Source organism: Ailuropoda melanoleuca, chromosome 3 (assembly GCF_002007445.2).
Source record: "Ailuropoda melanoleuca isolate Jingjing chromosome 3, ASM200744v2, whole genome shotgun sequence".
NCBI classification, from domain to species: domain Eukaryota; kingdom Metazoa; phylum Chordata; class Mammalia; order Carnivora; family Ursidae; genus Ailuropoda; species Ailuropoda melanoleuca.
The window spans coordinates 4,216,347-4,243,857 of NC_048220.1; the positions used below are offsets into that span (position 1 = coordinate 4,216,347).

General features: G+C 52.2%; 1 protein-coding gene across 1 annotated transcript in view; it reads left to right on the plus strand.

Moving 5' to 3' along the window:
* ADAMTS2 (ADAM metallopeptidase with thrombospondin type 1 motif 2) overlaps window positions 1-27,511 on the plus strand; it is a gene marked incomplete at its 5' end in the record, with an annotated part of 221,959 nt that overhangs the window by 59,073 nt on the left and 135,375 nt on the right. The window contains one exon of the mRNA XM_034655721.1: window positions 13,931-14,090. Coding sequence (XP_034511612.1) covers window positions 13,931-14,090 — 160 coding nt within the window. The remainder of the gene's footprint in view (window positions 1-13,930; window positions 14,091-27,511) is intronic.

Sequence of the window (27,511 nt, forward strand, 5' to 3'; positions counted from 1 at the left end):
CCGGAAATAAATCCTCATGTTGGTTTTTGACAAGGGTGCCAAGACAATTCAATGGAGGAAAAAATAGTCTCATCGACAAATGGTGCTGAGACAATTGGACATCCACATGCAAAAGAATGAATTTGGACTGCTGCCTCATACCCTATAAAAAATTAACTCAAAATGGATTGTAGATCTAAAGATAAGAGCTAAACCTCTTAACGAATAGAGGAGTGGGTCTTCATTCTTTGGGGTTAGGCAAAGCCTTAGGTAGGACACCAAACACAAAACAACAAAAGAAAAGTAAGTTGGACTTTATGAACGTCCTTCATAACTTCAAAGAACACCATCAAGAAAGTGAAAAGACAACTTACAAAATGAGGAGGAAATGTTTGCAAATCCAGTAGGGACTTGTATTTTGAATATGTGAAGAACTCTTAGTAGTCAATGAAAAAATGAAAATAATCCAATTGCAAAATGAGCAGTGGGTCTGAGTAGTCATTTTTCCAGAGAAGAGAAACAAATGGTCAATAAGCAGATTCATCACATCTTCCGTCATCAGGGAAATTCAAATCAGAACCCCAGTGGGATGCCACTCCACGCACACAAGGATGGCTAGAAGAAACAAGATAGGTGATAACAAGTGTTGGCGAGGAGAGGGAGAGGTCAGAATACTTACTGCCGCTTCCTTACTCCCTGCTGGTGGGAATGTAAAATGGTGCAGCTGCTTTTGGGAAACAGTGTGGCATAAGGTTACCCTAGGACCTAGCAATTCCACTCCTAGGTATATCCCCACAATAAATGAGAACCTCTGTCCACACATAAAACTTGCGCATGAATACTCAAAGGAGCATGATTCACAAGAGCCAAAATGTCAAAAGAATGCAAAGGTGTATCAGCCAGTGAATGGACAAATGAAATGTGGCACATCTATACGATGGGCTATTAGTTGTTGACAAGACAGGAATTTAAGTGTCGATGTATTTTACAGCATGGGAATCTTGAAAACATGATGTTAGGTGAATGAAGCCAGCCACAGAAGATCACATTCTGTATGGTTCTGTTTATAGGAAATGTCCAGAATAACCAAATCCAGAGAGACAGAAAATAGATCAGTGGTTTCCAGGGGCTGGCTTGTGCTGTGTGGGGGAGACGCTGGGGGAATATGGGAATGACTGCTAATGTATACGGGGTTTTTTCGGGGGGGGGTGATAAAAATGTTCTAAAATTGATTGTGGTGATGGTTGAATTATACACTGTGTAAGTGGGTGAATTGTATGATATGTGAATTATAGCTCAGTAAAGCTGTTATGTATTAAAAAAGCACAAGTCTCATAGTGAGAAAGTTATTCCTCTCTCAATTCTATTTTAAACTTTCGGATTGAATCAAAGAGAGTCTCAGTTTGAGGCTAACAGGTCTTTAATGCCTCTTCAATTTTTTTGTAACAGAGAGATCAAGATTCAGGCTCAGAATCTTAGCCTACGGGATTATCCAGCTAGAATTTAACAAAGCTGGGTAAGGCAGGAGTTGTGATGGTGGTGAAGAGAATGTGGGAATTATGGTATCCCCCCCACTGGATCTCCTGTGGGCCAGTGTTGGGGGGCAGGCCTGTGTTCCCAAGCCTGCTCCAGCCCCACTGGGAGATCTGATTTATTAGCTTCACTTCCTTGAGCCTTAGAGTCCCCTGGAAATGGAATGTTCCACCTTATAGAATTTTAGGGAGGCTTGAAATTGCATCATATTTGAAGATCTCTGTAGAACACCTGGTGTACAGTGGGGACTCAAGCCCAGGGGTCACTCAGGTACCATCATGCCCCTTAGGAGTGAAGGGCAGAGGCTTGCCACATTGAGGCACAGAGCGGGGATCCCCAGCAAGGAGCGGGACACATGGAGGTCTGCTCAGGGATAGAGAGTGAGCTCCTGTGGCCCCCAGGGAGGCCTTGGCCTTTGTTTTGTAGGCAGAGGCAATGATCCAGGAAAGGAGAGGGTTTCCTGCTTTTAGGTATTTGTTTGGGGTCTTTCTACTGGAGCTCTCCTAGGTCCTTTTGGAATTATGGAAAGATGACCAGTGCCTAATTCACAAATCACCTGGCCCAGCTCCTCACTTTGCTGATGAGGGAACCAGGGGTTGCAGAGGAAACAAGACTGGCCTCAGACTAGGATTTGAAGCCAGGTCTCCTGGCTCTGTATCTAGTGTTTGCTCCCCTTGATGGTCTTTCCCTTCTCCCTGTCCTTCAAAGTGGGGTCCAGCTTTCTTTAGCACCCAGCTGGGTATGGAGCTTGGCATTTGGGGCACATGTGTGTTGAGACTTCATGGTTTTGAGCATCGGAAACCGACCTTGGGCAGCTTTGGACAAAAGAGGTATTTTCTGGAACAAAGTTATTTTGAGGGGCCTGAAAACAGGAAAGGGCAGGGCCTACCGGGTGAACTTACCAAGGCCCTGTGGTACCCAGGCTCAGGACTGTGGCACTAAGGGACCTATCTGTGGTCACTTGGCTGGGGAAAACACTAGAAAGCCTAGCGCCAGACACAGCCTCCCCTCCAAACTGGGAGGGAAAATTCTAGTCTGCATACTGCGGGGAGGGATGGCTCCCCATAAGGAAGGAGGGGCATGGATGGCACATGGCAAGGGCCCGACATGAGTCCACCAAATGAGTCAGAGAGCAGGGGAGGCAGGGACTCTGCCCCAAGGGCATCCACAGACAGACTCCTCCAGAAGGGGATGTTCTGGAAGGTGCAGAGCAATAGCAGATGGAGACACAGGGAAGAGGTCAAATGTTTCCACGGGCTTGCGCTCACTTGCTGGCGGCCAGTGCCCCCAACAGATGGCTGGTGCTTCTTTTGGAAAAGTGGAAAAGTGAATATGTAAAATATCCTCTGGGGGGCTGAACTGTGAAGGACCCCCTGCTGGTCGGGACAGAATGGCTCAAATCCCATGGGGCTTTAGTTCTCAGGCCTGTGATGTGTGGCGGTTGGGGTCCAGTGCCCCCCCCCCGCCATAAAACTTCCAGGGCTGTCCTCCTCTTCCCCAGGTGGCTGGGAGGGGAAGGATACCCTGGAAGTGGTGGACCCCACTTTGGCAGTGCACCCACTAGACCATCATTACCAAAAGGGAGGAGAAAAGAAGGGATATGTTCTTTGAGAGCTAAAATAGCTCCAGGAATGGAAATCTTACCACATGTCAGCATTTTGGGGGATTCCTATGGCAAGTGTACGTGTGTGTGTGTGTGTGTGCGCGTGCACGTGTGTGTTTCCAAGCAAAGTTGAGTTTCAGGTGACAGCAAGCTGATGCAGACGTGTGCTGTCTTGTCTTCTGTCAGAGTCTGGATCCTTCTGTGTTTGGACCAGCTTCTTTCTTTTTTTCTCTTCTCGACTGTCACCACTGCAACCTTGACAGGCACCTGACAGTCTTGGTACAGGAGGTTACAAGAATGACAAGATTGAGAGACAGCCTTGGTCCCCGTCACGCACATGTGGGACCCTGCTGCATGCTCCAGCCTGTGGCTCCCACTGAAGGAGCCCGTAAGGACAGTTACCTGGGTGCCTTGTGGATGGGAACAGGAGGCACACTTGCTTCCCAGTGAGACCCTGGCTCTCAGAATATCAGTGTTTTGAGCACTTTAAAATTCAAAGCAGCAGAGGATATCTGTTCAGCCTTTAGATTCTTATAAATTTTTTTTAACTCTTCATTTTCCTTTCCAGTGACTACTTTGTCATAAACCAAACAGCAAAGGAACAGAGCCGAGAGCCTAGAAGGAAGGAGTAGGGCAGGCATCTGATAATTTACCAAGTGCTGAGAAACTAGTGAGTTGATCCGATAAGCAAAGAGCCAGGTTCCAGGCCCCTGTAGTAGCACCTGAGTCCTCCCCATGAGCCTCCCTCCTGGCTGGATTGGGCAGATGGTCACAGAGTTCAAGAGCAGAATGGGTCTGGGGTAAGAACCAGTGTCAGGGTCCAAGAGACACCAGGCTGGACAGACTAGCATGTTTCAGGGACTTATTTCATGTTTATTAAATGGGGAGAGGAAACAGATTCTTAATAAAAATTACATGTAGAAACAGATATACTTGCCCCTGGCAGCAGGAAAATCCAAGTCCTGGAAAAAAAAACTCTGCAAAACGGAGCCCACGTTCCATATCTTGCTCTTTTGTCAATTTTCCTTTGCAGATTTTGAGACAGATCATCCCTGGGATGCATATGAAGATGCTTGAAAATCAGGCAGTGAAACGAACCCCACTTTCTTTCTGCAGAGCCCTCCACCAAGCTTATTCTGGCTGGCGGTCTGGAGGGATGACCCAGTGCTAGTCTCAGGGGGACATCCACTGGTCCTGGGCTGGCAGTGCTGGTCTCGAGGTGGGCAGCCTGTGCAGTCTCAGGGTGGTCAGCCTCTGGACCCAGTGTGGTTAGTCACTGGTGTTGAGGCAGGGGCCACCTATGGTCATCAGTCTGACATCCATGTGTGCATTCCACCATAGGTGCAAGAGATGGGTTGATGCCGGTGAGGAGGGTCTGACTTGTCCATTTATGAGTAGTGTCAGAGGTCTCTGGTTTCACGAGGAAATCCGAGTAACCAGGCATCATACTTCAGATTGATCTCAGTGAGCTCTAGTGCCCTTCAGATGGGCATTTGGGAGGGTCCCAGCCAGGCTGCTCGGCCAATTTGAGCCTGGGTTTCCTGACTCTGGCAAGGCCCAGGACAGCATCCAATAGATTCAGTGCCCTTGGGTCAACCCACCTGGAGGCCTGCCAGGGAGGAGAGCCTGACCCTTGGCATGGAGGGAGACCTCTAACTGTCCTGGGATCTCTGAGGCCAGAGAGGGCTGCTCCTCACCAGATTGAGTTCTGGGTCATGGTCACATTGGGTCCCTCTGGAATAACCCCAGGGCTGTAGGCCTCTGGCATAGATGGCACCCCGCCTGGGGTACAAGGGTCCCTCCAGATGAGGGGGTTGCCTTGCTGTTTGCTGATATCCTGCCCTAATTGCTGCAGTAGGCCTGGTCTGGCCCAGGGGCCTGCCCAGGAGATGCTCCTTCCACCTGGGGCCACGGTCTGATTCCTAGACCCTGTGTGTCCCTGACAGGCTGCCCCCCCACCCCGGTCTCAGTTTTCTCATTTGGAGAGCAAGCAGGCGGGTGCCATCACATGCGTTGCAGAGCACCGTCAAGCTGTGCCCTCTGTTCTGTGGCCCAGGCTGCACACATGAGGGGGAGGGATGACCAACTCCATTTATAGGCCCAGGAAGCCTTTGCACCTTGGTTGGGGTCACCTGGCCAGACAGAAATGGTGTTGGCATGCTGACTCTGAACCATTCACCTACTGCTGTGCCATGGGCCGTTCCCACATGTACTTGAATGGGTTCCCTTAATAAGATGTGTTTGAGACACCAGTCTGCCCCTAAACTGCAAACATGGGAGATGTCAATGGCACTAGAGAGGAAGTAACTGTTGCTCTTGTCCACCCTTACCCGCATGGTGGTGGAAGTGGATGGCCCATGGTGTCCCTGCCCTTCCGGTCTGTGTCTCAGAGGACAAGTCCCATTGTTTCGTGGTCATTTATTCACTCATCTGTAAGCATTTGCTTACTCCCCGCCTGGCCTGGCAGGACCCTTTGATCTAGGTATGAATCAGAGTGTGGGGGCCTGCAGAGTTCCCATGGGCCTGACCTCCCCTTTCTCCTCCCACCGACTGGTGATTTTGGCACCCCAGTCTTGGCCCCCATAGCCCTGGCTCCTACTCTTCCTCTGCATCTTTTTTTTTTAAATTTTTTTTATTATATTATGTTAGTGGCCATACAGTACATCCCTGGTTTCTGATGCAAAGTTCGATGATTCTTTAGTTGCGTATAACATCCAGTGCACCATGCAATACGTGCCCTCCTTACTACCAATCACTAGCCTATCCCATTCCCCCACCCCCCTCCCCTCTGAAGCCCTCAGTTTGTTTCCCAGAGTCCATAGACTCTCATGCTTCATTCCCCCTTCTGATTACCCCCCTTTTCTTTATCCCTCTGCATCTTGGACCCCTTCCCTGGAAGTCCAAGATGCTGCAAACCCGTGTCTTCAGGGGGGCTGCCGTTCCTGCTTCTCTCATCTTGTGCCCCTCAGAGAATGGCCACCCCCTTCCTCCCACTGCCCACTGGGACCCTGTATTTGTTTCCTGCAGCTGATGTAACACATTACTGAAAACAAGAGAAACTTATTCTCTCTCAGGTCTGGAGGCCAAAGTCAAGGTGTTGGGCAGGGCTTTGCTGTCTCTGGAGGCTCAAGAGGAGAACCCGAGGGAACTCCTGGCCAGTGCCAGCTCAGCTGGTGTGTCAGATGGGCAACAGGAAGTGCCAGATTTTCTGATGTTTTGAGAGAATTTGAAAATCTGGTCGTTTATGTGAAATCCTCTGATTCTTAAGCTGGAGCAACTAATTTAAGCTTTTAAAAAGCCCTGAGTGAGGTCACCAAGTTGGCAGAGTAGGGGACTCAGCCTCCATCCCCCAACAAAGATGAATAATTAGGCAGCTATCCACAAACAACAACTCTGGGAGAGCTCCGGAGTCCACTTAAGAAACTTCTCGGCAACACAGTAAAACAAAAACCCTGAGAAAAACGTCGCAAGACAAAAAGGAAGGCAGCTCCATGTTTACATCATCCCGTCCCCCAGGCCAGCGCTGCTCAGTGCCAAGAGGGAACTCCACAGCACGAAAGAGTTTCCCACACCGGGAAAGAGAGAGTGGGGTGAGCAAGCAGCTTCCCCAGCCTCTCTGGGCAGTGAACAAAGGACCCAGTCTCTGTCACCCCATCCAGAAACCGGTGAAGCTGAGATGTCCAGAGACAGCTAGGAAGTAGAAGGGCAGGTGTTACCCGCATGAGGGGTGACCATGGTTCCCAGTCGTCTGCTATGCAGGGGACACCAGCAGCTTTCGCTGCCGAGAAGACCAATGGCCAGCACAGCTGCTGTGAACCCCTGCAGATTTTCCCACTGGATTTTCACCCCACAGGCTTTCACGTTCACAGAAACTAGCTGCTTGAATCCCTCCGGCTCCCTCCTCCCATCCCCTTACGCATGGGATCTGCATCAGCAGCCTGCCTGGCCTCTGTGGCTGCACAAGTGCAAAACAGCAACCTAGACCCTATGGCTGCTCCCCCACGGCCATGTACACACAGGGCTAGCCCCTCCAGCTGCGCACATGCATGCCCCTGACCTAACTCGTGTCATCAACTTCCACGGCCATATGTGTACCCATGGTGAGACCCTGCAGCCATGGGAATGCACACTGACAGCCAGGTCTTTGGTAACTGCTAGTGTGTCTATAGTTGGCTCTGGTTCTTTCTGCTGGTCCTGGCGCTTGTCATGTGTATGTCTGCAACCAGACCCTGCCACTACACAGGCAGCTGCAGCTGGTCCCCACAGCTGAGTGTGTGCATACCGCCAGCTCTGGCCACCACCACTGCCTGTCCTGATCCCTAGCCACTTGGCCTGGAGGTGCCACTGAAGACCCCAAGAGTGCTTGTAGCCATTGCAGACCCCTGCAGTGTTCACCAAAGACCATGCAGCTGTCAATGTCATGGATCCTAGCAGCCTAAGCCAATGAGATGCCATGTTCTCCCTCCCTACCCTTCCTCCCCCTGGACCCAGAGCCACCACACACCCCCTGCAGTTGGTGCCCTGCTTTTGCCCACTAGATCTGAGGTCACAGCATACTCCCACCTGAAGGTGAAGGTCTTTCTTTACTGAAGTCAGTTCATAAAGTCTGAAAATGCACAGAAACCTTTGCAAGGCTACAGGGATTATGAAGAATCAGAAAAATGTGACACCATCAAAGGAACACAGTAGACTACCAGTAACTGATCCAAAAAGGATGGGGATACATGAATCGCCCTAATAATGAATGCAAAATAGGGGCACCTGGGTGGCTCAGTCATTAAGCATCTGCCTTCAGCTCAGGTCATGATCCCAGTGTTCTGGGTTCGAGCCCCACATCGGGCTCCCTGCTCAGCGGGAAGCCTGCTTCTCCCTCTCCCACTCCCCCTGCTTGTGTTCCCTCTCTCGCTGCTTCTCTCTCTGTCAAATAAATACATAAAATCTTAAAAAAAAAACCCGCAAAGTAATTCTTCCCAAGTTGCTCAGAGACCTCTAAGAGAGCACAGATAAACAATTTAACAAAACCCAGGAAAACAATACAGTAACAAAATGAAAAGTTGAACAAAGAGAAAACGTAAAAAAGAACCAAACAGGATTGAAGTGAAGAATTCAGTAGAGAGCATTGATAGCAGACAGGACCATGTAGAAGAGACAGTCAGTAAACTGGAAGGCAGATTATTTGAAATTATCCAGTCAGAAGAGCCAGAGAATGAAAAGGAATGAGGAAGGCCTGTGGGGCTTAGGAGACACTACTAAGAGAAACAATCTATGCATTATTGGGAGTCCCAGAAAGAGAAGAGAGGAGAAAGGGGCAGAGAGTTTATTAAAAAAAATAATGGCTGAGAACTTCCCAAACCTGGGGCGAGATTTGGACATCCATGTTCATGAAGATCACCCCTAAATTTCAATCTAAAAAGATCTTCTCCAAGACACATTATAATAAAACTGTCTAAAAGCAAAGACAAAGAAATACTTTTCAAAGGCAGCAAGAGAAAAAATTTCTCTCCTACAAGAGAACCCCCATAAAGCTCTCAGCGGATTTCTCAGCAGGCATTTTGCTGGCCAACAGAAACTGGGAGGATATATTCAGAGTGCTGAAGGAAAGTAAAAAAATAAATAAATAAATAAATAAAAAACTACCAACAAAGAATACTTTATCTTGCGAAGTTGTCCTTCAGAAATGAAGGCAGGATAAAGACTTTACCAGCCAAACAAAAGCTGAGGAGAGCTCATCACACTAGACCCAGCTTACAAGAAATGCTGAAAAAGAGTTCTTTAAGCTGAAACAAAAGGGTGCCAATTAGTAACATAAGAACATGTGAAGGGATGCCTGGGGGGCTCAGTCGGTTAAGCTTCTACCTTTGGCTCAGGTCATGATCTCCGGGTCCTGGGATCGAGCCCTGTGTCGGACTCCCTGCTCAGCAAGGAGTCTGCTCCTGCCTCTCCCTCTGTGTCTGTGCATTCACTCTCTCTCTCTTTCTCTCTCTCTCTCTCAGTCTCTCACTCTCTTGCTCTCTCTCAAAAGACTGAAATCAAACCAAATAACTTTTCTGATTACAGTGGTATGAAACTAGAAATCAACGACAGGAGGAAAATGGAAAATTCACAAATATGTGGAAATTAAACAACACATTCTTGAACAACCAGTGAGTCAAAGAACTCAAAAGGGAAATTGGGAAAATATCCTGAAACAAAAACAAAAACGCAAGCATACCAGAACTTCTGTGATACTGCAAAAGCAGTTAAGAAGTAAGTTTATAGTGATAAATACCAATAGTAAAAAAGAAAGACCTCAAATAAACAACCTAACTTTATACCTCAAGGAACTTGGAAAAGATGAACCAACTAAGCCCAGAGTTAGCTGAAGGAAGGAGATAACAAAGATCGTGGCAGAAATAAATGAAGCAGAGAACAGAAAAACATTTAAAAAGGATCAACAAAGCCAAATAAAATTAAGATGTAAATAAAATTTTAAAAAACACTACAACTGATGTCACAGAAGTATAAAGGATCATAAGAGAATCCTATGAAAAGTATACAACAACAGACTGGACAACCTGGAAGAAATGGATAAATTCCTAGAAACCTACAACCTACCAAGACCGAGTTGGAAGAAATAGAAAATCTAAACAGACCAATAATGAGTAAGGAGATTGAACTAGAAATCAAATATGTTTCCAAACAAAGAAAGCCCGGGCGCAGATGATTTCACATGTGAATTCTACCAGTTCTACATTTCAAGAAGAATTAATGCCAATCCTTCTCAAACTTTTCCAAAAAATCCAAGAAGATGGAATACTCCCAAACTCATTTTATGAGGCCGGCATTACCCTGATACCAAAGCCAGATAAGGATGCTACAAGAAAAGGAAACTACAGGCCAATATCCCAAGTAAATATAGATGCAGAAATTCCCAAAAAGCGACTAGCAAACGAAATTCAACAGCACATTGAAAGTATCATGCATATGATCAAGTAGGATTCCTCCCTGGTATGCAGGGTTATTTCAACGTACGCAAATCAATAAATGTGATACACCACCTTAACGTAATGAAAAATAAAATTCGTAGGATCATTTCAATAGATGCAGAAGAAACATTTGACAAAATTCAGCCTCCTTTCATGATAAAACTCGCAACAAATTGGTTATAGAAGGAACGTAGCTCAACATAATAAAGGTTGTATGTGACAAGCCCACAGCTGTCATGCGGAGTAGTGAAAGGTTAAAAGCTTTCCTGCTAAGATCATGAGCAAGACAAGGGTGCTCACTCTCACTAGTTGTATTCAACTTAGTATTGGAATTTCTTCTTCTTTTTTTAAAAGTTTATTTATTTATTTTCTATGTAATCTCTGCACCTAATATGGGGTTTGAAATTATGACCCGAAGATTGAGAGTCTCATACTCTTCTGACTGAGCCAGCCAGCTGCCCCAGTACTGCAACTTCTAACCAGAACAGGCAAGATAAAGAAAAGGCACCCAAATAGGAAAGGAAAAAATAAAATTGTCCATGTTTCCTGGTTACATGGTCTTGTATATCTAGAAAATCCTAAAGACTCCACCAAAAACTGTTAGAATTAATCACCAAATGTATTAAAGTTTCAGGATACAAGAATCAACATAAAAAATCAATTAAATTTCTATACACTAACAATGAACTATCTGAAAAAGAAAGAAAACAAGTTCATTTATAATAGCATCTAAAATGTTAAAAATATTAGGAATTAATTTACCCAAGGAAGTGAAAGATCTATACACCAAAAAAAAAAAAAAGATATTGATGAAAGAAATTAAAGAAGACACAAATAAATGGAAAGATATACTGTGTTCATGGATCAGAAGAATTAATAATGTTAAAATGTATGTACTACTCAGAGCCATCTATAAATTCAGTGGAACACTATCAAAATTCCAAATTCCAATAGAAAACCAACCCTAAAATTTGCGTGGAACCACCCAAGACCCCAAATAGTCAAAGCCATCTTAAGAAAGAACAAAGGGGGAGGCATCATTCTTTTTTATTTCAAACTAGATCTCAAAGCTACAGTAATCAAAACAGTATGGTATTGACACATAGACTAATGGAACACAATTGAGAGCCTAGAAATAATCCCACAAATATCCAGTCAAATTATTTTTGACTAGGGAGCCAAAAATACTCAATGGGGAAAGAATCTCTTCAATAAATGATGTTGGGCTAACTAGTCACATGCCAAAGAATGAAACAAGACCCCAGTCCTATACCACTCACAAAAGTTAACCCTAAATGAATTAAAGACTTCAGTGTAAGACCTAAAACCTTAAAACTAGAAGAAAATATAGGGAAAAAACTCCTTGACAGTGGTCTTGGCAATGGTTGTTTGGATATGACATCAACAGCATAAGCAACCAAAGCAAAAATCAGTGAGCGGGACTACATCAAATGAAAAGCTTTTGCACAGCCAAGGAAACCATCAACAAAATGAAAAGGCAGCCTATGGAATGGGAGAGAACATATTGCAAACCATATTTCAGTTAAGAGGTTAATATCCAAAATACACAAGGCAGTTAGACAACTCGGAGCAGAAAAACAAAGAATCTGATTAAAATGAGCCAAGAGCCTAAATTACACGTTTTTTCAAAGAAGACATACAGATGATCAATAAATACATAAAAGGTGCTCAACATCAGGGAAATGCAAATCAAAACTAACCATATCATCTCGCATCTGTTAGAATGATTATGAAAAACATTCAATAACAAGTGTTGGCAAGGATGTAGAGATAGGGAACCCTTGGTGCACTATTGGTGGGAATGTGAATTGCTTCTGTCACTATGTCACATATGTCACTAAGGAGGTTCCTCAAAAAAAGTAATAATAGCACCCTATGATCCAGCAATTCCATGTCTGCGTATATATCCAAAGGAAATGCAAACAGAATATTGAAGAGATATCTACACTCACATACTCATTACAGCATTATTCAAGTAGGCATGAAAGCAACCTAAATGTCCGTCTGTAGATGACAAATTGATAAATGTGGTTCATATATACAATGGACTATTACTCAGCCTTTATAAAGAAGGAGATCCTGCCATTTGGGACAACGTGGTGAAACTGGAGGATATTATACTAGTAAGATAAGCTGGCCACAGAAAGACAAATGTAGAATCTAAAATACTCAAACTCGGGGCACCTGGCTGGGTCAGTCAGTTCAGCCTTTGACTCTTGATTTCAGCTCAGGTCGTGGTCTCAGGGTCATGGGATCGAGCCCTGTGTGGGGCTCCCCACTCAGCAGGGAGTCTGCTTGGGATTCTCTCTCTCCCTTTACCCCTCCCCCCACCACATTCTCTCTCTTTCTCTGTCTGTCAAATAAATATATCAATCTTTTAAAAAATACTCAAACTCATAGCAGGTGGAGAATAGAATGGTGGTTGCCAGGGGCTGGGGGGAGGGGTCAAAGGGTACAAAATTTCAGTTATGCAAGGTAAGCTTTGGAGATCCATTATACAGCACAGTGACTATAGCTAACAATATTCTGTTGTATACTTAAAATATGCTAAGAGGGTCACTATTATATGAAGTGTTCTCACCACGAAAAAATCATGTTAAAGGGGGTAAGAAGATACTCTGAGAGGTGATGGATATGTTTATGCCTTTGACAGTGGCAGTGGTTTCATGAGTCTGTACTCATTCCCAAATTCATCAAATTGTATACATTAACTATGCACATCTTTTTACATGCCAATCATATCTCAATAAAATGGTTAAAAACCCCCTGAAAAACCCCGAGTGGGTCATAAATGTGTGATCTCAAGGAAATACATCTGCAGGTCAATACATTGGGAGCCCCCCATGTGGGACCATTGGTTTATGGGTAATAGATGGAAAATGAGAAGCATGGGAGCTAGATGGGGCTGTGATGGCTGGAGGGCCAAAGGGAGTAGGGCTGTGTGCCTGCGGTTGGCGGCGGGGTGCCAGTTGGGGGATCCGAACCAGGTGCTGAAGGGAGAATGAGAGTTTACCAGACGGTCAAGGTGAGGAGAGCCAGCCATGACGGCTGTGTTGGCAGGATGGGACTGTCCCAGCCGCTGGGGTGAGATGTGTGAGCCAGGGCCTGGGAGGGCAGTGGCAGGCTGAGGGCCTGGCTGCCAGAGTATACACAGAGCAGCCCGAATCCCGGCGGGGACAGGGGTCCAGTGAGGGCTCTCCAGCAGGGGAGGGCTATGGCCCATCTTGGGGGAGGCAGCAGGTCCGTTGCTCTAGTCTGGGCCGGTGACCGATGTTGGGGACACAGGGACTGTGGTCAGCTGTAGGGGTGCTTGCTCCATACGGGGCATCCACTGCTCGGCAGCATGCACTGTGGTCAGCCTGTGTTTTGCAAGGGAAACTGGAATTCCAGTTTTGAAACATGAAATCTCATCATTTTGAGTGTTGGGTTCAGAACTTTGAAAATACCTTGTGGGTCCACCTGAACGTGTCTGTGGCAGATTCAGTCCCCAGTTGGCAGTTTGGGCCTTTGTCTTGGATTTTGGTCATCTGGGGGGGTGGGGGTGGGGATGACCCAGACAGAGCTTCTTCCCCCGACGGTGCTCACCACCACCCAGGGCTCTGGCCCCAGTGACTAGAAGTGGAGGCTCTAAACAGATGGGATCTCTGGGGTCACCTGTCTGCATCCTCCCTGGCTTGGGGTTCAAGCCTGGTGCCTAGCTGGGGCACCGGGCAGGGTCCTTCTGGTCCTGTCAGTCTGGTGGGAGGTCCCCCTGGAACCCTCCTTGCTGTTGCCCATCATTGATCTGCTGTGCTCTGGGAATTTGAACCATTTCGTTTTTGCCCTGCAGGCTGGCCTGATCCGTATGGAGGAGGAGGAGTTCTTCATCGAGCCCCTGGAGAAGGGGCTGGCGGCCAAGGAGGCTGAGCAGGGCCGTGTGCACGTGGTGTATCGCCGGCCACCCACCCCGAGGCCCCCTCCTCTGGGAGGGCCACAGGCCCTGGACACAGGTAAGGCTGCTTGGTGGGCCTGGTTGTCCCCCTGGGGGACCCAGGCACCCGAGCCTGAGCCCTGCTCTCACTGACAGTCTGGCACAGTGCGGGTGCTGCAGTGCTGGGGTGGGGGCCTCTACTCTCGCTGCACATGGGCCGCAAGCTGGCAGGTCTGGGACCTCCATAGCCTGCAGTGGGGGCTGCCCAGGGGACCCTGTTTTGCTGCTTGAGGTCCAGCTAGTGTCGGGAGCGGGGGAAGCACAGAGCAGGCCTGCGCCTGGGCCTGGGGCCCATATGCTCAGGTCTCTGAGCCCGTGCCTCTCAAGAAGTTATCTGCTGGCCCCAGACAGCCTCCCTCTTCCTCTGTGCAGTCCACCTTCCCTGCAATCACGACTGACCGCCCCTCCCTGGCTGCTCACAGAGAAAGGCCCTGAGTTCTCCTCTGGCCCCGTTCGGACCCCACTTTCTCTGGGACACATGTGCCTGTCAAAAGGAGGAAGGGGAGGGAAGTGTGTAACAACGACCCCAGAGGGGCCCCCCATGGCCTCCGCAGCCTGTGCACAGACTCAAACGATTTTTTTTTCTTTTGCGACCTAGAACCAAAGCGCACTCTGGGCCTGGAAGTGTGGAAGGAGCTTCTGGGTGGGACTGGTCACAGCCGCGGCTGCAGCCTCTGAGACCTCAAGCCCAAACCTCCACAGCATTCTTGGAATCTTGGGTTCCAGGCTGCAGTGAGACCAGGTTGGGGTCAGACCATTGTCCTAGCAGGCCTCATGGTCCTCAGGACCTCAAGGATCAAATGAGACTGCCTTGCTTATGCCCGGTTGTTAAGGGCTGGGCTCGGCCCTCAGCTTCTGGTCCTGGCCCCCTGGCTGCTGATGGGCAGGGCAGGTGGCAACAGCGGGGCCCGGAGGCCCTGGTCTTATGTCAGGCTCATCTGCATGTTGACTGAGAACCCCTGAACCTCCCCCACCCCCCCGCCCTGCCCTGGGCCAACCCTGTTGTGCTGTGATTTGCCGGGACACTCCCATCACCCCAAACAGTCCTGGCTCATTTATTTTAGGTGTCTTGGTCTGAATTCCCAGCTTGACAGATAAATTGGGTGCAGGCTGGCAGGGCATCATTCTAATTTCAAGGAGTGGTGTCAGATACCTTTGCACAGAAATTGTTCCGTCAGGAAGCCCAGTGCTCTCTGGATCCGATCAATACTTTGGGTGGACCCTTTTTCCCAGGTGATGAATCACCCGTCTGCCAGGCCTTCCCCAGCCTCAGCCTTCCTGCCTCTGTCCTACCCTTGGGCTTCTCTGCAGGGGGAGGAATGGAGAGTTACCTGGTAGGGTAGGAGTGGGAGTGAAAATGGGGCAGCGGAAGTGCCCCAGACCAGGGGTCAGGCCCATGCTGGTCAGCTGCCGTCGGGCACGTTCGGGCCTCTGGCTTCTGCCTTCTCTGTCCAGTGGAATTAGAAATGCCTGTGTTTCAGAGAGCTGCCACCTTGGGCCTTGGGCTTGGTGCTTCTGGGTCCTGCTTAGGCCAGGTGAGGTGGTGTCTGCCAAGAGGGGCTGTCTCTGATCTCAGATTCCATATGGTGCCTGTCTCCTGAACATGGCAGCTCTCCCTGTGGCTGTGCTGGCCTTGCCTTATTTTCTGGGCTTTTGTTGGTCTTTTGGGACCTTCTATTAAATCCGTCCTCCCCTCCCCCTGCCATCCACCTATTGCTGGTGAGAGCTTCGAACTCAGAATGCAGGAAAGGAATTTCAAACTCAGGATAAACTCAGAAACCAGTGGCCTTAGAAGATGCTGGGGAGGGGTGCCTGGGTGGCTCTGTCGGTTAAGCGTCTGACTCTTGATCTCTGTTCAGGTCTTGATTTTAGAGTTGTGGGTTCAAGTTCTGTATTGGGCTCCATGCTGGGTGTGGAGCCCAGCTTAAAAAAGAAAAAAAGTAGGTGCTTGCACAGGTTGGAGACTGAGATGCTGGAAGGTGGTGGAGTGCGGTGAAGGTATTCCAGGCTGGGCTCTGGGCCTCAGGCCTGGGCTGTGGGCATGTAGGCTCCAGACTGTGGGCTGTGTGTGGTAGGGCCAGGCCACAGGCCCAGGGTTGGGGGCCAAGTCCCCTTTCTGTGATGTCTGTGCCCAGTGTTAGCATGACCCCATGTGGGTGACTTGGTCCACAGAGAGTACATTTCTCCCTGGATGTCCCTTCCCACCCAGCCCTGGGCTCAGGCCCACTTGCTGGCTGGAGGGGTTCCAACTGCATGTTATGCTGGGACTGGGCTGAGGGCCCATGGTGACCTCAGACGGTCCAGCTTTCCGTTAGCCTGGGCCTTGTGAGGGAGGGCCCAGAGTGTAGCCAGGAGATATGTACAAGCAGTGTCCTTGGCTGGGCATGTTTGCTCTGTGCTGGGCACAGAACCCTAGGAGGCGAGTGTGTGTGTGTGTGTGTGTGTGTATAAGCCAGGCGGTCCTTTTTTCCTAGTGAATTCTGATGGGGACCCTGATAGATCGTCATGGCTGTGGCTGAAGCAAGCAAGAGGGACCGACTTGAGGCTTCCTCCTTCTTCCCCCAAGGCAACTCCTGGAAGTGGGTTTGAAACCCCGTGATGGGCAGTGGGTAGGATGGGTCCTTTGGGGAAGGGGAAGCATCTGCTCTGGGCCTTCCAGTCTGGGAGGTGGGCATCTGGCTGGGGTGGGGTTGGGGGTAGGGATGCCTGGTGGGGGGGGTGGTATGTCCCACACGGCTCCTCCAGGGTCCTGAGACACACTCCTGTTTTCTCTGAGCAGCCAGCAGCCTTCCTGGAGTGATCTCGGGGGGTTCACCTAGCCTCAGAGAATTGTTATCACCAGTAGTCTCCATCATCTGAGGTCAGTTGCTGGGTTGCAGACTGCCCTGGGGAAATGGATGGGAAATGAAGGTGTTCACATGTCTTCACAGACTCAGGCCTGGGTCTGGTGTGTGCACCATGTAGCATATAGCAGTGTTGCTCTTGGGCCCCACAGGAGGGTCTCAGGGTGGGCGAAGAGTTGAGGGAGAGGAGGGGGTGCCTTTTCTCTCCTCATGGCCCTGCAGATATAGCAGAAGTGTCTCTGCTCCACTCTCCTGGGCCCAGGAGCCCGGCAGGGGCAGAAGGGCAGAGCTGAGGCCAGGGGGCCAGGGTGGCCTTTTGGGGACAGGTGTTCGAGGCATTTCCAGGCCTCTTCCGTACTAGCCCTCTCTCAGGTACACCTGATCCCATTGTCTGTCCCCACTCTGAGCCAGCCCTCTGTCCAGGGACTGTGTAACATCAGCCTCCCTGGTGTGTGTGTGTGTGTGTGTGCGTGCGTGTGTGTGTGCATGCACGTGTGTGTTTGCACTTGCGCACATACATGGACAGGGTCCCTCTTGGACTGCTGGGCCTGTGCCCAAGCTCTGTCCTGGCTGCCATTTGTCCACCCTGTCTGGAGTTGTTGAGGGGGCGCTAGGGCTGGTGAGTGTGGGAAGAGGAGCCCCAGTCTGGGCCGGAAGCCCTGCCTTGTACTTGCGCCGGGGACCCCGGCATGTCACTGCCTCCTACTCTCTGGTTACCTCGACGTCTTACCACCAGCTGGGTCACTGCAAGCAGCTGCAGTGTGTCATTCTGTCACAGTTCTGGAAGGTGGAGGTCTGAAATGAGTATCGCCGGGCAGAAGTCAAGTGTGGGCAGGGCCGTGCTCCTTCTGGAGGCTGCAGGGGGATCTGTTCTGGCCTCTTCCAGCTTCTGGTGGCTGCTGGGATCCCCTGGCTTGTGGCCATATCATTCCAGTCTCTGCCTCTTGGTCGTGTTTGTGTGTGTGTGTGAATCTCCCTCAGCCTCTCTTACAAGAATGCGTGTGATTGCATTTAGGGCCCATCCAGATAATCCAGAAGGATCTTCTCCCATGTCAAGATCTGTGATCTAATCACATCTGCAGAGTCCTTTTTTTGTCATGTAAGGAAACGTTTACAGGTCCCAGGAAGGACCTGGTATCTTTGGGGGCCACCACTCAGCTTGTATAGGAAGTGACCCCGCCCTCCCCTGCACGGCTGGCTGCACAGTGAGTGGGAGGCGTGTCTGTGGAGGAGCAGGCACCCCTCGCTCCTTCTCCGGGGACAGGGCTCAGGTGCAGCTCAGGCAGGACCCCTTCCCTCTGCCTCTGCTGGGCCCTCGTCCAGCCTCAGACTGTGGGCCCTGGAGAGGCTGGGCCATGGTGTGGCTAGGCTGGCCCCAAGACCACACGCACAAAGCTGGCCTGGCTGCAGACATGAAGGGCCTGGCTGTGTGCGGGAGGCTGAAGGTCCCCACAGGGTGGGAAAGATCCCTGGATTGCAAGCTGGGCATGTGGTCTCCCTGCTAGACACATGGTGCCACTAGCAGAGAGTCCTACCGTGCCAAGACAAGAGCCACAAACTCCAAGGCTGGCAGGACGCAGCGATGCCAGTGAGGACTGTGGCAGAGGCTAAGGGCTTGGCCTTACTTTCACTTCCCTCCTTTTGATATAAATGATGGGCATCGAGAATGTGTCTCTACTAAAAGGAAAACAGTAGCAGGAGTGTGATGGGCCCATGGCATCCAGCCCTGGCCTCACTATGGGCACAGGCCCAACCAGAGGCTTTGTCCACAGGGGCGGCCCCTCCTCGGCTCCCCTACCATGAGCTGGTGGGAGTGTGGGCCTGGGGCAGTGACCCCTCACTGTCAAGAGCATCCAGACATCAGAACTTTTATGGGAACCCTCGTGATTTTGAAATGTTGCTTCACATTTCTAAAAAGCACCATATGAGCCAAATAAAACATGGCCCCCATTGGCCACCTGTGCTTACGAGAGGCAGAGGCAGAAGTGTCCTCTGTGCTCTAGTGGGGGCTGTTCTTCTAGGCCCCCTGCAGGGGGGTGCTCTGTGTTCCTGCCTAGGGGCTTGGTTCCCATCCCACAGAACCAACCGATGGGCCCCTGTGCCCTCCCGCCCTGCCTTGTACTGGCCCCCAGCTGAAGGAAGAGAAGTCAGACAGCTCAGTGCCCATGACCTTGGCTGCCACCTCCTTGGAAGCAGCCCGTGCCAAGCCTCTGCCCGCTGCTGTCAGGCTGCAGCATCCTCCCTGGCGGGCAGAGGAGGCGTGCCGCCCTCGGGAGCGCTCTGCCCTGCCGCTGCCAGGAGGGGCTGGTGAGAGAGAGTGGATAGGGTGCTGGCGCTGTCTGCTGCTCCGCGTGGCTCCTCCACGTGGCCGGCCTTCAGTCTCTATACCTGGTGGCCCAGTCTTTCCTCTGCTGACCCACTGCACATTTCCGTCCATCCTGTGACATTGGCTTGAGCCAGTTAGGAGTTTCTAGGCTTCTGAGGAATTGGGGAGGGGCTGCCTCAGGAGAAGCTGGAGGTAGGTGTGCAGCGCCAGGAGCCAGGGGGCCAGAGCTGATGCTGGGACCCACAGCCTGGAATGTTCCAGAGTGTGGATGGTGTCCTATAGGCAGTGAGCAGCCCTGGTAGGAAAGTTGCCTGAGAGATTGTTCTGTGTCACAGCCAGTCGTCCAGGCTGGAGGCAGGGAGTCCTGGGGGGTTGGGGAGAGGGTGGAGTCCTGTCAGGACAGGCCATGGATGGGAGGTGGGCAAGGCTGCACTTAATGGCAGGTAAATCACCAGGCCTACCTGGGTGATGCAGTGGGTGTGAGGTGTAAGGGAGAGGCTAAGGCCAGCAGAGGGCATGGAGGGGGCACTAACTTGCCTGAGGCCAGCTCAGGGAGGCTTTCCTCTTCACAGTGGTTGACGTCCATCTCAAGTTTTCTATGACAACCGAGACACATTACCACAAATGTAGTGGCTTAAAACAACACAGGGTTATTCTCTTATAGTTCTGGAGGCCAGAAATCCAAAACAGATCTGAAGGGGCAAAAATTAAGGTGTCAGCAAGGTGGGTTCCCTCTGGAGGCTCGGTGGGAGGCCTGGTAGGAGGATCTCTTCCGGCTCTGGTGGTCGCTGACATCCCTTGGCTGGTGGCTGCATTGCTCTGATCTCTGCTCCCACAGTCACAGTTTCCTCTTCTGTAGACCAATCTCTCTCTGTGTCCCTCTTACAAGGACACTTGTGATTACGTTTGGCCCACTGGGGTAATCCGGGAGACTACCCATTTCAAGATCTTTCATGTGATTAAGTTAAGGATAGGTTGAGTCCCTTGAGCCATAAAGGCAACACTCACAGGGTCTGGGGATGAGGCTGTGACATCCTGGGAGCTGTGATTCAGCATACACGGTATCTAAATGTTGAAGCCTGGGGTTCTGTTGGAGTGGGGAGAGAGGCCCTCGGCTGGCTTTGCACCCTGAGCCCCAGGCCTGGCTGGCATCTGGGGGCTTCTCTGTGTGTCTCTGAGCTGCTCACTGGAGTCCTGTGGCTGGGCCTGGCCCTCTCAGGTGGTGACCTGGGTGGCTCTCACACCGGACTTGGCTTCCTGCCCCGCCCAGCCAGCTCAGAGGTGCAGCCAAAAGCCTGGGTGCCTCGGTGCTCGATTCCTGGGGCCCTGTCAGTTCCTCTGCCTCATTCTACCCCTGGGCTGTGCCTGCAGCTTAGGGACGAGAGGAAACCCAAGGACAAGCATTTGGTTGTGAAATCCAAGGCAGCTGGCCCGGCTCTGGGCTCTGGGAGGCGTGTTTCAGAGCTGAGCGCACCCTTGGCAGAGGCCTCAGCACTCCCGCCGCTCTGTGGCCAGCCCCCTGGACTGCTGGAGGAGACACCAGCGCGGTGACGTGGCCTCATCCTGGAGGGGTGGGCGGGGGCTGGCACGGGGACAGCCGAGGCTGCACATTCTCTGAGGCCTGGAGTGGTCTGGGCTCAGACTTGGAGAGCGCCCCAGAGCTGTCGGCAAGTGGGGGTGCTTTCTGCCTGGGGTCCACAGACGGGGGCCCTGTCCAGTGGGTTATGAGGGCAGAGGCATTACAGTGGTGAAGACTTGCCAGGCGTGCCTCCCCGAGGACAGCCCACATGCTCAGCTGCTCGCCTCAGACATAAATTTAGCTGTCTCCGTGTCTCTGGCCTGCACCCCCTCCCTCCCTGTCTCCTCCTGAGTTGGTGTGGGATCTTGTTCAGGGGTGGAGCCAGCCAAGTGAATGTGGCCCAGGAGAGACCTGATCTTTGCCGGGGCATGGTGAACAGATGATGAGTGCCACTAGGGGACAGCGGCTTGGCTCTGGCTCTGGCCTAGGTGTGGCCCTCAGATGCAAGGGACAGTTCTCGCAGGAGCCAGGTGGCTTGGTGTAGAGGTCGAGTGTACCTGCCTGGGCAGTGTGCCCACCCCTGTGGTGCTTTGGTTTACTCATCTGTAAAATGGGTCGTAATGGTGGGAGTTAGACAAACCAATCCTCATCTCATCCGCGGTGTGGCGCCTGCTCCATGTTTGCTGTTACCTGTCCTTGCGATTCGGGCCATTTGTCTCAGGCTCTGAGGTCCTCTGCCCTCGTCGCCCCTCTCCGTGGCTCTGTCTTCCACAGACACAATCAACTGTTGCTCCTTCTTTCCTTCCCTTATGTTCCTGTTGCTGATGTCCCCCAAAGAGCTTCTCGTCGTTGGCATGCGGTAACCATGCCTGCTTTCCAGATAACACACGGCTGGGGAGTGAAGCTGTGTCTGCTTCGGCTGTGTCTGGAGTTTAATTAGCAAGAGCAGTGCGTCTGGTTGTCGCGTTGGCTGTGGGCTCTGCGTGGCCTGCTCTCTGCAGGTCCTCAGCACAGCAGACTGGGATGTTTCTGGAAAAGACGTGATGTCTCCAGGGGCAACTTAACATGTCTGTGGCGTTTGTGCTTCAGATGTACCAGCCGGCCTGCCAGGGTGGGAACAGCTGGGTCTGAGTATCCCCGAGGACCCCGATGAGCCTCTCTCTACACCTCGGGTACCCTCCAGAACGATTGTGAAGGAGACATGGCTTCCTGCGTGCTGTGTCCACACAATGAGGGGCAGAGGGACAGGGTCCCAGGACACAGGCCTCCTGAGCATGCAGAGGGGCCCCGTGGCCAGTGAGAAGTGCTAGCTCCCAGCATCGGGGTGATGGGGCTGCAGAGATAGTTCCAGGGATGTCCGAAGGGGACAGAAGGCCCTGCCCCAGAAGCAGAAACTGGGTCTGTGCCTAGGGTCTGAACTCTGCTACTTTGTAGAGACCCCTGATTACCCCTGATCACAGGCCCCGTTTCCTCTCAGAAATCTCCACAGGGCAGCAGACACTTCAGCCAGCTCCACGCCTTAAGTGTTTTCTAGAAAAATTACCCATTTTCCTTGACCCATTTCTCTTTGAAATTAATACCAAGCAGTGCTGTGCACTTGGCCCTGAAGGAACTTGGAGCTGGGAAAAGGTCACACAATTAGGGGGGAAAGGTTGGTGTCTGACTCTCTCCTCTCCTACGCTCAGACTCCCCCTCTCCCTTGCACATGCACACACGTTCACCCATGTTTGGAACGTGGGCCGGCTTCTGGGACCAGAGTTGGGGTGTCTCTTCCATGCCTTTGTTTTGGCCCCATCGGTCTGGGCTCAGTGCTGGGGTGTGGGCTTCATCTGCAGCTGTGTGGCTAGAACACCTCCTGGGAGATGTCCAGGCAGGGTGAAGTGCACATCTGGGACAAGATCAGGGCTCGGGCGAGAGGTTTCATGGGATTCAGAAAAGTCTGGGGCCAGGGGCGCCTGGGTGGCAGAGCGGTTAAGCGTCTGCCTTCACGCTCAGGGTGTGATCCTGGCGTTATGGGATCGAGCCCCACATCAGGCTCTTCCGTTGTGAGCCTGCTTCTTCCTCTCCTACTTCCCCTACTTGTGTTCCCTCTCTCACTGGCTGTCTCTATCTCTGTCGAATAAATAAATAAAATCTTTAAAAGAAAAGAAAAGAAAAGAAAAGTCTGGGGCCAGGACTAGGTGGAGGAGATGGCCTTGGAGCAGGGCCTACGCAGGGAGATGGAAGGCAGTGGAGGGCTGGGGACGGACCAGGTGCCCGGTGATGCTCCCCAGTCATGGGGGGAGCAATAGAATGACAGCTGTACTCCTGAGATGGAACACTGAGGCTTAGAGGGGCACGTTTGTTCTCTCATTCATTCATTCATTCATTCATTCATTCAGTCTGTCAGTCATTCACATTCTTACGGTGCACCCACTTTGTGTCTGGGGCTGGTTTGGGTGCTGGAGATACATCAGGGAATGAACCAGGTGAAACCCCTGCTCTTCCAGAGCCTGCCAGCCAGCGGGGTCACACGGTGAACAGAGGGTAAATCTGGGAACGAGGTAAAATCCAGGGAAAGGGTAACATGAGAGAGGGCAGGTAAGGAAGGGAGCTACTCCAGGTGGGAAGTGAGGCGGACCTGGCTGCCCCGGGGAACACTGATCCAGAGAGAGGGGGCAGCAGGTGCAGAAGCACTTGACCCTGGGTCCAGGGAGGTGGGGAGGGCTGGGTCAGTGGGGTTGTGGTGCGAGGTGGGCCTTGTTCTCCCAGCAGTGGGAAGCTGTTGGAGAGCTCTCAGGGGAGAGAGTGGGAGCAGGGAGGCCTGTGTGGCGCCCTGGGTGGGCCCAGTGGCTGATGACAGATGGTGGGCAGATGCGTTCAGGATGCGCCTTGGAGGTAGAGCTCACAGGACGTGGGTGTGAGGGAAGGGACCAGGGAAGGCTCCTGGCTCTTGAAAGGATGGCTCCGGGAGGATGGGGGATGGTGGGGACACAACTAAGGTGGGGATCCTGGAGGAGGAGAGTCAGGTCAGGTGGCTGGGCCAAGTGCAGAAGCCAGATTTGGGGCCTGTTCTTCGGACTTCTGAGCCCCACCCCTTGCACTGCTCCTGGCTGCCCTGGTTCAGAGCAAGGGGGTTTCCCAAACCAGATGGTGCTGGCCACAGGCCAAGCCCATTTGGCTTCCAGACTCTTGGGGTGGGGGCAGGGACCCCAGACACGGCTGCACAGGTGGGCACTTGAAGCTCCTCTCACTCCTGGACATGGAGACCCTGGTCTGTGGGACAGGATTGCCGGGCACGGCGTGCGGCCCAGGGTCCCTGTGGATGTCCATGCGTCCTTGCCCCTCTGACAGGCCAGGTGTTTCTTTCCCACTCTGCTACCAGGGGGAGGGGCCCTGGACCTGCTGGGGTGGATGGGAGCTTGTGAGGGTGTGCAGGGCAGGCTGTGCACCCAACGGCGTTTCGAGGCGGTGGTAACTAACGTGCGTGCCCTCAGTGCAACCTCTCTTGTTATTTCGGTTTAGGGCCCCCCTGGCAGGGGGCCTCGAATCCCTCTCCTGTTGCTGGCCTACAGGAGCCAGCCCGACGCCCTGAGCCTTGGCTCTGAACAGCTGTCAGGAAGTACTTGCGGAGTGGCTGAAATAATCATGGAATCCAGGCGCGCGACAGTCTCACAGCTGTCGGGGCAGAGCCAGGCTGGTTTCCCAGCGCGGCCCCCAGTGTCTCCACTTGCTCACCACTACAGGGGCTTTGCTCACTGCTACTTCACTGATCCAGCAGGGAAGCAGTGCTGCTTTTGCCTTACTTTGTGCTCCTCTGATCGCCAGCGAGGATGAATGATCTTCCGGCGTTTGATTACTTGGTGCGTCTCTTCTTCCTGTTTAAGTCCTTGTCCCGTTCATCTCCTGGGGTCTTACATATGGAGATAAGACCTTTAATCTGCTTATCGACTTTCTGTCACGTTTGATACAAGCCTTTTCCCCAGGCTCTGGTTCCCCTTTTCTATTCAGTGTTACTGGTTTCCGTCGCACAAAAGCCAGTCTTGCCAGAGCCCAGTCCGTAACTGATTCTTCTCCTGCCCCTGGAGCTGCGCCGGTGGCTCAGGGACACACATTTATCAAGGGCCTACGGTGGCTCAGGGACACACATTTATCAAGGGCCTACGGGAGGATGGCCTCACCTGTGCAGGCGTTCCCCAGAGCACTGTAGTCACATCATCTCAGGGATCCGTGTAACAACCCCATTGTGCCCGTTTTACAGATGAGGAGCCGAGGCACTGGCGGCCACACGGCTGGTAAGTTGTAGAGCTCCGTGTGTGGCAGGAAGGAGCAGGCTTGGAGCCGGGGCTGCCTGGCTGGCCCCCTGTGCAGCATCTCCTTTCCACCCCCCAGGGCTTCCCACCTGCAGGCTGGCCGTTCTGGGGATGCAGGCAGTCTTCTGAGCATATGCAGCAACAGAAGCCGCAGCAAGGGCGTGCAGGAGTATCTCGGGTCACTCCACATACTAGCCTTGGGGAGAATCTTTGGCTTGCTGCGGAATTCCCAGCATGGGGAGCAGTGCCTGGCCCGTGGTCAGTGCTTACATATCTGTGAAAAGAAGGCTTCTCTGGAAGCCTGGCCACGCAGTCCTTATTCCTGGGGAAGCAGTTGCGCCTGGTTGGTGTCTGAGGGCTTGCCACGGCACTTACACTCCTGGCTGTGGGTTCTTGGTGTTGTCCCAGTGGAACTGGAATGTTGCTGGGGCCAAGGGCCTCCTGGGGTGCCAGGTGGCCCTGGGCCTTTCCTGCTGGCCTGGGGGAGACTCGCTGCCCTCAGCATGCTCTGGCTGCCATTCCCTGTGCCATTGTCTTTGGACATCAAGTGCCCCATGGAAACCATATCCCTTGTTCAATTACCCATTCATTCAGTTCATTCACCAGATCTCTACAGTTGGCCCACATAGGGCCCGGCACTGGGCCAGGCTCGGGGATGCTGAGAACCAGACAGACGTAGTCCCCTTTCAACCCCCGCCCCCGCCCTCATACAGCTGTGGTGACCCGGTCGGTCCCTGAAGGCCTGCACAGTTAGAAATGTTGGGAAATGCCGTGAACCGACCACAGTAACTGGGGGTTGGAGCCACAACTGAAAGTGTGGGTTGCAGTTCACTGGGGGAGAAGATGGGCGGAGGCAGCAGGGCTGAGTGTCCTGAGGGGAGTGGATGTGGCCTGTTTGGGGGGTGCGGCAGGAAGGACCCAAGGGGTAGATGGAGGTGGGTCTCGTGGCTCAGTCTTAGAGGGAGGGGTGGTGCCCTGCTCTAAGTGGAGAAACAGCGTGGTCTATTTCCATGGAGGAGGCCACTAATGTGGCCCAGGGGAGAGACTGTGGCCTGGACCCAAGTGGCAGGGGGATGGAGAGGAGGCAACGTGGAGCCATAGAGCTGCAGGAATATTGGGGGTCCTGGCAAGTCACTTCCAGAGGAGAACCACATTCCCATCCAGGCTTGCCTCCGGGTCAGGGAGGAGCCAGCACTGCAGCTCCTGGCCAGGCCCCTCCCACGCTCCCTCTGCCCCCACTCTGGAGGTGGTGCTTGCCAGAATCATCTCTTCACTGGGGCCCAGGCCTGGGAGGTATTTGTGTGTTTGGGCTTTTTTTTTTTTTTTAAGTCTTCTATCCAGAACTCTCTGGACTCATGCTTGGGATGGGTTAAAACGCCATCTGCAGATTCCTAGCTGGAAGTTTCTTTAGTGACTCCAGGGACTCCAGGGTGTGCCACAGGGGCTAGTGTTCACCCCTGATCCTTAGTGCTTTGGCAGTTCACAGGATGGGGCAGCACTGGTCAGGTGTGAGAGGACAGTGCTCTGGGCAGGTGAAGGAATCAGGAGAACAAAGAGCTGGGACAGTGGGCCGGTCTGGTGGGGTGAAGGACCAAGGGCCGCCCCGAGACCCCCAGAGCACAGGCCTGAGTCCCCAGTGGGACACAGGGGTTCGAGTTGAGCGAAGTTCAGTTAAGGTTGTTTGGGTGGGGGCTCAAAGGGGCTCAGGTTATAGATGAGGGGAGTGGTGGCTTGCTAGACCCCACCCATGCGGCTCGGAGCCACGGGCTGGAACTTATGCACGGGGTGTGTGAATCTGCACCCAGCGCCTAGGCTCAGGAGGTGCAGAGGCTTGGACCCCTAGACGGGTCATAGCCCCTAGGACAGGAGCTCATGTCTCTGCATCCTTGCCCAGATACACTGAGGGCAGGGTGGGGATGGATGGGCAGCCTAGGCAGGGGTAGGCCGGTGTGGGGGCACAGGCCAGTTTAGGGTCAGCTGCAAAAGGGCTTCTGATTTCTCAGGAGAAGCCAGAAACTGTGATTTTATGTAAAACCTCTTAATTTTTCCAACATTGGCAGCCGAGTTGAAATTTTCAAAGACTGTGTATGGGCCAAGCAGGTCCCTGGTGGTGGTGGGTGTGAGAGGGTCACGGGGTGGCTTTGGTACGCGGGAACCCGAGCCCACAGTGTTCCCGTGGCGACTGGGACCGAGCTCCCGATGCAGCCAGTGCTGCCTCAGAGCTGAAATGCACTTCAGAGGAATTTTTATTTTCATTTCAGGAACGTCACAAGAGACTGTTCCAGAGGTTCCGTTTCTGTGAGGAGAGATCTGCGGTCGTCGTGTTTTTCTTGGAGGCCTTTGGGGGAGCCCATCTGCAGAGCATTAGGGGTGTGTGTGGCAGGGGGAGGCTCCATCTAGGCCTCCAGACAGAACCTGGGCGGGGTGGCTGTTTGGTTGGGATCAGCCCCCAAACCCCCA